This window comes from Eleutherodactylus coqui, chromosome 7 (genome assembly GCF_035609145.1).
Source record: "Eleutherodactylus coqui strain aEleCoq1 chromosome 7, aEleCoq1.hap1, whole genome shotgun sequence".
NCBI lineage: Eukaryota > Metazoa > Chordata > Amphibia > Anura > Eleutherodactylidae > Eleutherodactylus > Eleutherodactylus coqui.
This window is the reverse complement of record NC_089843.1, coordinates 74,038,356-74,052,213: the sequence shown is the minus strand read 5'-3', so window position 1 is coordinate 74,052,213 and position 13,858 is coordinate 74,038,356. Positions and strand designations below refer to the sequence as shown.

The 13,858-nt window shown below is 47.9% G+C and overlaps 1 protein-coding gene across 2 annotated transcripts in view; it reads right to left on the bottom strand.

Moving 5' to 3' along the window:
- The window catches only part of CCDC149 (coiled-coil domain containing 149), a 74,218-nt gene extending 63,026 nt beyond the window's left edge, over positions 1-11,192 (bottom strand). For both annotated transcript variants that reach the window (XM_066573222.1, XM_066573223.1), the window contains exon 1: positions 11,037-11,192. In XM_066573222.1, coding sequence (XP_066429319.1) covers positions 11,037-11,189 — 153 coding nt within the window. In that variant the 5' untranslated portion in view covers positions 11,190-11,192. The remainder of the gene's footprint in view (positions 1-11,036) is intronic.
- Between the last annotated feature and the right edge of the window lie 2,666 nt (positions 11,193-13,858).

Here is a 13,858-nt window from a genome sequence, read left to right as displayed (position 1 = left end):
GTCGTGGCCAGAATGCGTGCAACGCGAGGGTCACGAGAAAGGCATCCTAACATGAAGTCAGCCATTTGTGCCAGGGTACCTGTACGCAACACATGGCTGTCTTCACTAGGAAGATCACTTTCAGGATCCTCCTCCTCCTCCTCCTCCTCCTCCTCCTCCTCAGGCCATACACGCTGAAAGGATGACAGGCAATCAGCCGGTGTACCGTCAGCAGCAGCCCAAGCTGTCTCTTCCCCCTCCTCCTCATGCTCCTCCTCCTCCTCCTGTACGCGCTGAGAAATAGACAGGAGGGTGCCCTGACTATCCAGCGGCATACTGTCTTCCCCCGCCCCCGTTTCCGAGCGCAAAGCAGCTGCCTTTATGGTTTGCAGGGAATTTCTCAAGATGCATAGCAGAGGAATGGTGACGCTAATGATTGTAGCATCGCCGCTCACCACCTGGGTAGACTCCTCAAAATTACCAAGGACATGGCAGATGTCTGCCAACCAGGCCCACTCTTCTGAAAGGAATTGAGGAGGCTGACTCCCACTGCACCGCCCATGTTGGAGTTGGTATTCGACTATAGCTCTACGTTGTTCATAGAGCCTGGCCAACATGTGGAGCGTAGAGTTCCACCGTGTGGGCACGTCGCACAGCAGTCGGTGCACTGGCAGCTTAAAGTGATGTTGCAGGGTGCGCAGGGTGGCAGCGTCCGTGTGGGACTTGCGAAAATGTGCGCAGAGCCGGCGCGCCTTTACGAGCAGGTCTGACAAGCGTGGGTAGCTTTTCAGAAACCGCTGAACCACCAAATTAAAGACGTGGGCCAGGCATGGCACGTGCGTGAGGCTGCCGAGCTGCAGAGCCGCCACCAGGTTACGGCCGTTGTCACACACGACCATGCCCGGTTGGAGGCTCAGCGGCGCAAGCCAGCGGTCGGTCTGCTGTGTCAGACCCTGCAGCAGTTCGTGGGCCGTGTGCCTCTTATCGCCTAAGCTGAGTAGTTTCAGCACGGCCTGCTGACGCTTGCCCACCGCTGTGCTGCCACACCGCGCGACACCGACTGCTGGCGACATGCTGCTGCTAACACATCTTGATTGCGAGACAGCGGAGGAGGAGGAGGAGGAGGAGGGTGCTTTAGTGGAGGAAGCATACACCTCCGCAGATACCACCACCGAGCTGGGGCCCGCAATTCTGGGGGTGGGTAGGACGTGAGCGGTCCCAGGCTCTGACTCTGTCCCAGCCTCCACTAAATTCACCCAATGTGCCGTCAGGGAGATGTAGTGGCCCTGCCCGCCTGTGCTTGTCCACGTGTCCGTAGTTAAGTGGACCGTGGCAGTAACCGCGTTGGTGAGGGCGCGTACAATGTTGCGGGAGACGTGGTCGTGCAGGGCTGGGACGGCACATCGGGAAAAGTAGTGGCGACTGGGAACTGAGTAGCGCGGGGCCGCCGCCTCCATGATACTTTTGAAGGACTCCGTTTCCACAACCCTATACGGCAGCATCTCAAGGCTGATGAATTTTGCTATGCGGACGGTTAACGTTTGAGCGTGCGGGTGCGTGGCGGCGTACTTGCGCTTGCGCTCCAACAGTTGCGCAAGCGACGGCTGGACGGTGCGCTGAACTACACTGCTGGATGGGGCCGAGGACAGCGGAGGTGAGGGTGTGGGTGCAGGCCAGGAGACGGTAGTGCCTGTGTCCTGAGAGGGGGGTTGCATCTCAGTGGCAGGTTGGGGCACAGGGGGAGAGGCAGGGGTGCAAACCGGAGGCGCTGAACGGCCTTCGTCCCACCTTGCGGGGTGCTTGGCCATCATATGTCTGCGCATGGTGGTGGTGGTGAGGCTGTTGGTGTTGGCTCCCCGGCTGAGCTTTGCGCGACAAAGGTTGCACACCACTGTTCGTCGGTCGTCAGGCGTCTCTGTGAAAAACTGCCAGACCTTAGAGCACCTCGGCCTCTGCAGGGTGGCATGGCGCGAGGGGGCGCTTTGGGAAACACTTGGTGGATTATTCGGTCTGGCCCTGCCTCTACCCCTGGCCACCGCACTGCCTCTTGCAACCTGCCCTGCTGATGCCCTTGACTCCCCCTCTGAAGACCTGTCCTCCTGAGTAAGCGTTGCACACCAGGTGGGGTCAGTCACCTCATCGTCCTGCTGCTCTTCCTCCGAATCCTCTGTGCGCTGCTCCCTCGGACTTACTGCCCTTACTACTACCTCACTGCAAGACAACTGTGTCTGATCGTCATCGTCCTCCTCACCCACAGAAAGTTGTTGAGACAGTTGGCGGAAGTCCCCAGCCTCTTCCCCCGGACCCCGGGAACTTTCGAATGGTTGGGCATCAGTGACGATAAACTCCTCTGGTGGGAGAGGAACCGCTGCTGCCCAATCTAAGCAGGGGCCCGAGAACAGTTCCTGGGAGTGTTCCCGCTCCTGAGCAGGTGTTATTGTAGTGGAGTGAGGAGGCTGGGAGGAAGGAGGAGCAGCAGACAGAGGATTCGGATTGGCAGCAGTGGACGGCGCAGAACTGCGGGTAGACGATAGGTTGCTCGAAGCACTTTCTGCCATCCAGGACAGGACCTGCTCACACTGCTCATTTTCTAATAACCGTCTCCCGCGTGGACCCATTAATTGGGCGATGAATGTGGGGACACCAGAAACGTGCCTCTCTCCTAATCGCGCAGCAGTCGGCTGCGACACACCTGGATCAGGAGCTTGGCCTGTGCCCACACCCTGACTTGGCCCTCGGCGTCCTCGGCCGCGTCCACGTCCTCTAGGCCTACCCCTACCCCTCAGCATGCTGTATTACCAGTGATTTGATTTCACAGGCAGCTAATAAATTGGCGCAAGACTGCAGGCCAAATATAATTTTTTCCCTTTTTTGAAAACGAAAGGCCCCACTGCCTCTAGTGAATGAATAATCTAAGTTTAATAACTGTGCTGTTTTCCTGCTAATGTGTCACAGAACATGAGGGTAGCAGAGTTATTAACTGTGGCAGAGCAGGTATTTTTTTTCCCAATTAAGGAAAGCAAATGGCGAAGCCAGGAGTAAAACGTAGCTGGGTGCATATGATTTTTACAGGTTGCACACGCAGCCGACACGTGTCCACCGGCGTTAGGACGGACAGAGGCAGGACAAATAGAATTATTTTCCGTTTTTTTGCACCAAAAGGCAGCACTGCGTATATTCTATGAACATGAGAAGTTTAATAACTGTGCTGTTTTCCTGCTAATGTGTCACAGAACGTGAGGGTAGCAGAGTTATTAACTGTGGCAGAGCAGGTATTTTTTTTCCCAATTAAGGAAAGCAAATGGCGAAGCCAGGAGTAAAACGTAGCTGGGTGCGTATGATTTTTACAGGTTGCACACGCAGCCGACACGTGTCCACCGGCGTTAGGACGGACAGAGGCAGGACAAATAGAATTATTTTCCGTTTTTTTGCACCAAAAGGCAGCACTGCGTATATTCTATGAACATGAGAAGTTTAATAACTGTGCTGTTTTCCTGCTAATGTGTAACAGAACGTGAGGGTAGCAGAGTTATTAACTGTGGCAGAGCAGGTATTTTTTTTCCCAATTAAGGAAAGCAAATGGCGAAGCCAGGAGTAAAACGTAGCTGGGTGCGTATGATTTTTACAGGTTGCACACGCAGCCGACACGTGTCCACCGGCGTTAGGACGGACAGAGGCAGGACAAATAGAATTATTTTCCGTTTTTTTGCACCAAAAGGCAGCACTGCGTATATTCTATGAACATGAGAAGTTTAATAACTGTGCTGTTTTCCTGCTAATGTGTCACAGAACGTGAGGGTAGCAGAGTTATTAACTGTGGCAGAGCAGGTATTTTTTTTCCCAATTAAGGAAAGCAAATGGCGAAGCCAGGAGTAAAACGTAGCTGGGTGCGTATGATTTTTACAGGTTGCACACGCAGCCGACACGTGTCCACCGGCGTTAGGACGGACAGAGGCAGGACAAATAGAATTATTTTCACTTGTTTTGCAAGCAAAAGGCAGCACTGCGTATATTCAATGAATAATAACTGTGTTGTGGCCCTGCCTATGCAATTCTTTCCCTGCAGTATCAATGGAGGGTGGAATGCTCTGCAGAGGCGATTTTGAGAAGCAAAAAAAAATGCAGCACAGCTAACAGCAGCCTGGACAGTACTGCACACGGTTAAATATGGCCCTAGAAAGGACCGTTGAGGTTCTTGAAGGCTACACTCACTCCTAACACTCTCCCTGCCTATGCAGCACTGCTGTCCCTAATGCCGGGTGCAACGCTCTGCAGAGCCGATTTTGAGAAGAAAAAAAATGGCACTGCTAACAGCAGCCAACACACAGCTATCAGTGGCCCTAATAAGGACCTTTGGGGGGTCTTGAAGCCTACACTAACTACCAATTCTTTCCCTACAGCAGCTCCGGTACAAACAGCACTGTCCCTCATCTAACTCACACGGGATCTGAGGCGAACCGCGGGAGGGGCCGACTTTTATGTTCGGGTGACACCTGATCTCCCCAGCCACTCACAGCAGGGGGGTGGTATAGGGCTTGAACGTCACAGGGGGAAGTTGTAATGCCTTCCCTGTCTTTCAATTGGCCAAAAAAAGCGCGCTAACGTCTCAGGGAAGGAAGTGAAAGTAACCAGAACACCGCATGGTGTTCGTTACGAATAACGAACATCCCGAACACCCTAATATTCGCACGAATATCAAGCTCGGAAGAACACGTTCGCTCATCTCTAGTTATAATATAATATACAGTCATCGTGTGTGACATTATGTAGTCACCACGTAATATACAGTCATGTGTTGTTATAATATAATATACAGTCACCACGTGTTATATCATTATAATATACAGTCATGTGTTATGTTATAATATAATATACAGTCATGATGTGTGACATTATGTACAGTCACCACGTGTTATATCATTATAATATACAGTCATGTGTTATGTTATAATATACAGTCACCACATGTTATATCATTATAATATAGTCATGAGTTATATCATTATAATATACAGCCATTAGAGATGTGTGAGCATGCTCGTTTAGAGCAATTACTCGAACAAGTATCACTTTTTTCGAGTAACTGCCTACTCAGGCGAAAAGATTCGGGGGGCGGCGGGGTGGAGTGGGGGTAGCAGGGAGGAACAGGGGGGAGGTCTCTCTGCCCTGAGCTCACCCCCGGCGTCCCCCGAATCTTTTTGCCCGAGTAGGCAGTTACTCGAAAAAAGCGATACTCGTTCGAGTAATTGCTCTAAACAAGCACGTTCGCTCATCTCTAACAGCCATGTGTTATGTTATAATATAATATACAGTCATCATGTGTTATATAATTATAATATACAGTCATGTGTTATGTTATAACATACAGTCATCACGTGTTATATCATTATAATATACAGTCACCGTGTGTTATATCATTATAATATACAGTCATGTGTTATGTTATAATATAATATACAGTCACCACGTGTTATATCATTATAATATACAGTCATGTGTTATGTTATAATATAATATACAGTCATGTGTTATGATATAATATAGTCACCACGTGTTATGCTATTATAATATAGTCATGTGTTATGTTATAATAATGTCATCATGTGTTATATCATTATAATATAATATACAGTTGAGGATTTGTTTTTGTGTCGCCGCATTCCTAGAGCCGTAGCATTATTATTTTTCCATCCGTGGAGCTCTATGAGGGCTTGTTTTTTGTGGGGTGAGCTCTGGTCTTCATTTATCCCATATTATTTGGGAGCATATAACATTTGAATCACTTTTTATTGCGTTTTTATTATAGGAAACATTAACAAAATCTACAATTCTGCCATAGTTCTTTATTTTTTCAATGGTGTACCCTTTGCAGTATAAATAATATGTCAAATTGGTCCTGTGGGTCTGTACAATTTGCCATCACTAGGTAGGTGCTGTTGTGCGCAGTCACTACCTTTGTCATTTTTATGGATTAACAATAAAGTTGAACTTTTAAGGAAGTGCTGGGCTTTTTATATAGTTTTTTGGATCACTTTATATATCTCCAAGGGTCCATTGGAGCATCCCTGCACACTGCTTTAAGCAACATTCAGGTTGAGAGCAACATTTGCAAGTTTGGGTGAGTGGACCTTTTTTCTGTGTTCAGTACAATTACGTCAATACCAAATTTATATAGTTTTTTTTAATATCTTGCTACTTTTTCACACTTTTTTTGTATTGTCGCGTTAAAAAACTCCTAACATTTTTTTTGTTGTTGCCAGCGGTGCTGTTGGAGGGCGAAGGGGGTCTTCGCAGGATGAATTTTACTTTTCATTGGTACCATCTGGTGATCTATATGACTTTTTGATTGCTTTTTATTCCATTTTTGTGAGGTAAGTTATGCAAAATAAGGTATTTTCACCACGTTTTTCATTCTTTTTTTCCACAGTGTGGAATGTGGATGTGTAAATAATGTACTAACTTTTTTCTGTGCGTCATTAGGAACACCACAATTGTGATGATTTTTTTTTTTTTACATAGCAAGGGGGGAAAGATGGGGTTTTCCCTGTTTAATTTTATATTTTTTACTATTTTTTTATACTTTTTATTTTTGACTCTTAGGCCTCCTTCCCACGAGCGTGACGGGCTCCGCAGCGTAATATTCCGCTGTGAAGCCCGTCACGGCGCCCCCCAGAGCCCCTATACTTACCTGCGGGAGATAGCGTGAAATCGCTTCCCCGCCCACCGCCGCGCGTCACCGCCCGTCACCGCCCACCACCGCCGCGTCACCGAGCGTGTCACGTGACGCGGCCGGCCGCGTCATTTGGCATCAGATGACGCGCGGCGGTGGGCGGGAAAGCGTTTTTTCACGCTATCTCCCGCTGGTTACAGCGGGAGATAGCGTGAACGGACGGCTTCCATTGACTGCAATGGAAGCCGTCAGTGCGTACAGCCCGTCCTCACCCGCAGAAAATAGAGCATGCTGCGGGTGAGGACGGGAGAAATCGCGGTGCGTAATTCCGCGGTGGAATTACGCATCGTGAGCATTGTGCTATTAGGTTCAATAGAACCTAATAGCAGCGGGCAACGCAGCGGATTTTCGCCGCGAATTACGCGGCGGAAATCCGTTCGTGGGAAGGAGGCCTTAGGGGTACTTGATTACCACTGCATTTGTTAATTTTTATAATACACTGCAATACTTCAGTATTGCACTGTTTTAAATGGTCTTTTGAGCCTTATAGACCATTGTAGATGGCAGACCCAGAGGCCAGCTTCAAGCCTTCAGGTAACATATCAATCCATAAGGGCCAATGGGTGACAGAGGGTGCCCCTTCCCTCTGCCAGACTTTTACATGCTGAGGTCAAATTGACTGCAGCATTTAACGGGTAAACCACTGGGATCTGCGGTTTTCCACTCCCCCATCGTCTCCCGGTTACAGCTGGAGCCTGACTGTCTGTTCACAGCCAGGTCCCTGCTCCTACCATCACGGAAAACCCATGTTAGTATTCTGATGCAGCACTGTAAAAAAGGCGCATGCATCAGGCCATTAGTGGCCCCATCGTAAAAAGGCATAAGGGCAGTCACTGAAGGGTTAATGTAATACACAGTTATCATTTGTTATGTCCTCACAACATGATAAACAGTTATGATGTGCGACATCATCATAATATATGATCACAATATAATTCCATGGGCGGAAATTCTGCAGGAAATCCCGCCGCGGAATTTCCGCCCGTGTGCAGGGGGCCATAGGATAACAATGATTCCCAGCCGCTCCGCCTCAATTCATGAATGACTATTACTCCTGTGTAAGAACAGGAGAAATAGCCAGGCGGTAGTGGGTAAGCTGTTGGGTTTTGCCCGGCAGTCATCCTCTAAAAGGTACCTTAAGGCTGCCTGTCCACGGGCGTTGCGGTATCCCGTGTCAGATCTCCGCCGCGGGAGCCGCCGCCCGGGAGCAGGAGTCGGCAGACGGATCTCCGCCGGTCAGCCTATCTGACATGCTGCGATTTGCCGTAAGCGAGCGAAGAATCGAAATGATTCTCCGCTCGTGGACAGCAACGCTATGGAGAGCTTTCACTGTGTTTCCTGCGGCCGGATTATCGCCGCGGGGAACGCAATGAAAACTCGCCCGTGGACAGGCAGCCTTACTCTGTTTGGGCCAAGATACTTTAGTCCATCACTGCATGGTAGTGAGATACAAGATATTTAGTGCACATGGTGTGCATAAGAGTCAAATGGAAACACACAACAGTGTTGGACTGTGGTTCCTACTGTAGCACCAGTAGTAATAGGGCCCCCATAGTGGCCAAAGTAGTACTAGTGACCCCTGTAATAACAGTAACACCAATAGTAATAGGGTCCCTCATAGTGGCCCCAGTAGTAATAGTGACCCCCATTGTGGCCCCAGTAGTAAGTGTCCCTCATATTGGTAGCCCCAGTAGTAATATTGCCCCTCCATAGTGGCTCTGGTAGTAACAGTGTCCCCTAGATTGTCCCCAGTAGTAATAAGTGAGCCACTGGCTTAACTATAGGTGATGCAGTTGTACCCCGGCCCAGGAGAATTAGGGGGCCCATAAGGCATCTCTTCTCCATATAGGGAGCCCAGTACTATGTATAAAGCATTATAGTTGGGGGCCCTGTAACAGGTTTTGTATTGGGGCCCAGAAGCTTTAAGTTACACCTCTGTGTTAAGAGAAGTTGGAGGGCCCCAAGATAAACGTTTGCACCCAGGCCCATGAGCCTTTAGCTACACCCCTGAGTCACATAGTATTCCCACTAGTAATAGCAACCCCGCTATTGGCCAATGGTCAGGCAGCATCCCTACATGCATTCCACTCACGCAGTCTCCAGCTCCGGTTTGGCGGTGGCAGCCACTGCTGAGTCTCTGACTGCTGACTTCTCCCCTCGGCATCTGCGCTGTGTACAGGATGGCACACACAGACATTGGAGAGGAGAGGTCAGCCGTCAAAGACTCCGACGGACCGCTGCTGCAGGCTGGGTGAGTGGGATGCCTACTAGGTTGCTGCATGGCCAGTGGGCCACATAAAAAGAGGTCACAGGCCAGATTCGGGCTTTTGTTTGACACGTGGGCCATACACCCTAATGCACTTCATATCTGTATGTATACAGATACCAACTGGTGAGTGGCTCACCCAAATTCATGTATACTACCCTATTTATAGAAGGTGGCATTGTATTTTGAGCCGGATTTGCAGCTAAACTTCTGACCGGAGTTACCAATACAGATGTGAAACCACCCTAATAGGTTATCTGTGATTCATCCCATGGAATACGGACCCTAGTGGCAAGTGATTTGCTCTAAAGCTAGCTCCAGATAGGGTTGTCTTCTACTCATAAGGCAGGTCTCACATGCCGCACGCGTATCTCTTTCTCACGCGCAAGCATGCAGCAAGTACACAATGACATGCCTACTTGCTGCGTGTCACCAATCCCCATGCAGCATCTTAGTGTATATGCGCGTGTAATATGAGCCAAGATAGAATGTTATGCGTTTTTTTTTCCACCCGTATTTTGCGCATCTCGTGTGGGCGGTACAATTGAAAGTCTATTGGGACATTGCTGCTGCGTATTACGCGCAGGAAAACTCAGTAGCATACGCCGGTGTTTAATGCACCATCAAAATTCACTACAAGGTACTGTACATTTTTGATTCCCGTTTTTCCTAAGTCAATTTTTAGTCTTTTTTTGTAGGATTTAAGAAAAAATATTCTATGAAACGCTAAAAATACCCTTAAATTTCCTTATTTTTTATTTACATTACACTTATCATACGAGTTTTCATAAAGTAGATGGTTTCAAGTATTTACATATGTTTGGAATAATGATACCAATCCACTCAGTAGGCAAGCCTACTGCATTATCTTAAAGGGGTTGTCTCGCGGCAGCAAGTGGGGTTATACACTTCTGTATGGCCATATTAATGCACTTTGTAATGTACATCGTGCATTAAATATGAGCCATACAGAAGTTATACACTTACCTGCTCCGTTGCTAGCGTCCCCGTTGCCATGGTTCCGTCTAACTTCGGTGTCTTCTTGCTTTTTTAGACGCGCTTGCGCAGATGCATCTTCTCCCTTCGGCTGGTCTTGGAAGCATCGGCGTTTTGGCTCCGCCCCCTTTTCGCGTCATCGCGTAGCTCCGCCCCATGACGTGTGCCGGTTCCAGCCTCCAGATTGGCTGGAATCGGCACATGACGGGGGCGGAGCTACGCGATGACGCAAAAAGGGGGCGGAGCCAAAACGCCGATGCTTCCAAGACCAGCCGAAGGGAGAAGATGCATCTGCGCAAGCGCGTCTAAAAAAGCAAGAAGACACCGAAGTTAGACGGAACCATGGCAACGGGGACGCTAGCAACGGAGCAGGTAAGTAAATAACTTCTGTATGGCTCATATTTAATGCACGATGTATATTACAAAGTGCATTAATATGGCCATACAGAAGTGTATAGACCCACTTGCTGCCGCGAGACAACCCCTTTAACTCAGGTAGTTAGGGACGGCCTTAAATTCTATGGTGCCCTGTGCTGCAGATGCAGTTGGCACACTCCTGCCATATGGTGTACAGTCATAGACAGTACAAACAACCGTACCTTACACTGCCTAATGATAAATGCAGTAAGTTGCTTAAATAAGGTTATATAGTGTCAGCCTTAATTAATACTGCAAAAGTAATAAATTGTTCAATGCCTTAGTAGTAGTGCTGCACAATAGTACCGCCAAATGGTGCACAAATAATGCCAACATACAGTGAACAACCAATTTTACATATAAAGTAAGTTAAAAACAGTGCTAATACAATGTATCAATAATACTGCTATACAATCTTTGGTGGCATTGCTTGTCAATCCATTTGGAGCAGATCCACTGACGCACCCTGTGATACAATAGGGCATACCGCTAGATGCACAAACAATGACACCCCAAATAGCTGAATCACATTTTCAGCTCTGCTACATCCATATATATATTCCACATAATGAACCTGAAACAACTGTATGTGTAGATGTATTCAGTATCATTGTCTACAGGCACTTACGGTATTACCAGGGGACTCACCTCGCTGACTAATCCTTGCCAGTCACTCTCTGTATGGTTACTATTCATGATTGGCAGTGCTTTGGTAAAACCGTAAGATTCTGCCGTGCTGCTAGGCCAATATACACTAAAGCAGTCATCCATAAGCTGCAGCTTCCTGAGCCTGATCCACATTGCCTAGGCTGTTTGTTCTACGTCAGCTTTAACAAACTCTGCCAGGGAGGGGTGTGCGCCAACCATATGTGACAAACCTGTTACACCACTTGTTATCAGACTGTGTCCGGTATATTAGTATAGCAAGCCTGCAATCCAGCTGTATATGACTGCTGCAGGATCTGCTCTGATGTTATGGGTAAAGCATTCCCTCCCTCCAAACTTTAATACACTTAATGAAAAAAATAATCAAGCAGCTACAAAAAGTTGTTTTGCTGCAAAACTTGGCATGCAGTTCCATCTCAGGCAGACATGCAAATGATTAGAGTTGTGATGTGATTAGATGAACGGTTTTGCCAGCTGAGGCCCGGAAAGTGGTTCCCCCCTTGGCCTATAAAAGGCTCTCGGAGGCTCCTTGTGTGTAGTGACATCTTCTTCCGCTTGTGTAGAGCTTGTTGACCACTAGACACATCTGCGACGCAGAGAAGAGATTTCACCCCGTTACCAGAGTCTGAGAGGGGCGCGTTTTTGGGATGTGAGAAGTTGGATGGTCGTATTGGCAAAATGCCTGCCACCTGGGCCGCTGTGATTTGACTGTTCGGAGGTGTTGGGACCAGTGGATGCATGAGGACGCACAAGGCAACCGGGCTCAGGACACTCTTGACAGACCACCAGTAGAGAGAATTGTCTGATCATCCAGCAAGCATGAGCAGCTCTAACTGTCCCCCATCATTATCTGGAATCCAGAGACAGGTGGCGCCATTGTTACAGTCCGCTGTGTCTGTCTGAACCATTTTCAGGCACTTGGCTGAAGGACATTTGGTCTCATAGTACCCATTACATGTACTGCCTTTGACACCCACTATCGCCTCCGTTTGTAGTGGTGTCATGAGTAATAAAACCGGAGTGCTACGGAGTGGAACTCAGTTGTTTTCGGCGATGAATGCAGGTTTAGTTTGCGCACTGATAACGGACGCATCTCTGTCTGGAGACCTCAGGGTGAGCACCTCAAGGCTTCCAGCAGGATAATAGTCAGCCGCACATACAGGTGGGGGTCACAAGAATGTCTCCAGAACATTGCCACACTTCTGTTGTTGCTGCCCAGTCACCAGATCTATCACCAATAGAACATGTATGGGACCTTCTGGGACACCAACTTTAACAGCCTACAGGTTTGCACTAGAAGCTCAGTTACAGCAAATGTGGACCAATATGCCAGAGGATATCATCATACAGAACCTGTATGCCTTCATGCCTGCTAGAGGTGGTACAACAGGGTACTAGAGCCTCCATGCCTGCCTCTATAACATCTTGTATGCAAGCTAGAGATGGTAAAACAAGGTACCAGAGCCTCCATACCGGCTCGTATCACATCTTGTATGCAAGCTAGAGGTAGTACAACAGGGTACTAGAGCCTCCGTGCCTGCCCGTATAACACCTTGCATCCAAGTTAGAGGTGGTACAACAGGGTACTAGAGCCTCCATGCCCTCCATATCACATCCTGTATCCAAGCTAAAGGCAGTACAACATGGTACTAGAGCCTTCATGCCCGCAGTATCACATCTTGTATCCAAGCTAGAGGCAGTACAACAGGGTACTAGAGCCTCTTGATGAAATAGTGAATATGGAGGCTTCCGAATAAAAAAATCTTTCAGGTTTAATTCATCCAGATAATACAGGCTACAATTCGGATGACACAGATGCCATAAGGAGAGTCACTGCAGACTTATTGGAAAGCAAGGAGACACGAGTCAAGCTGCAAATACCCACGTAATATAATATTGAAGTATTGCATGTGAGGACACAGTGCAGAGGATGATGGAGCTGGGTTTTTGGTTTATGACTTTGTTCAAGCCCAACCAACAAACAGGCTGGTGATATGGCAATGGGGCTGATGTTAAGCCAGTGGATGCACTGGTGATTCAGAAATTAACGGGCCAATGTATAGCTGGCAGTAAGCTGACAATATGGCATACAACTACTAACTGAAGGAGAAGACAGCAGAATGGTGGTGGGTCTCAGCTGGGCCAATGCTAAGGCGGCAGGCAATGCTGGTGATGCGGTGAGCGTATTACAGGACACACAAGAGTCAGGTAGTAGGCATGGCCTGACTCGCCTTGCAGTAGGGTGTCAGGCAGGAGCCCAGTTCATTCCTTTGGGATTGAGTGCTGTGATTGTCGTCAGGCTCCCCAATGTATTCCCTGTAAATAAAATGTGGCATTTGCCAGAATATATTGTTTGTGCGCTTTCTTTAGGGTGCGGTGGTCGTTTATGGACTGAAGAGACAATATGCGTCGCAGGTTCCTCACTTATCGTTGCTATCCTAAGCCCAACAATATGTGATTCTTCCCAGCAAGAGAAACCACGTAATCTTGTAGATATGATACCTTTTAATGGCCAACAAAAATACATGATGTAATAGTGAGCTTGCGAACCAACGCAGGGTTCTTCTTCAGGCTTATGGATATCATGTATTTTTGTTAGCCATTAAAAGGTATCATATCTACAAGATTACATGGTTTCTCTTGCTGGGAAGAATCACATTTTGCTCTACTGGCTAACACGGTACCAGATCTTTGTTTTCATTATGCCCAACAAAATGACACGCTGTTCACTTTCTCATTGTAACTATGTAGATTCCTAATTCATGTGTAGTTGTGCAATCTATTACGTATATACCTCCTTTATT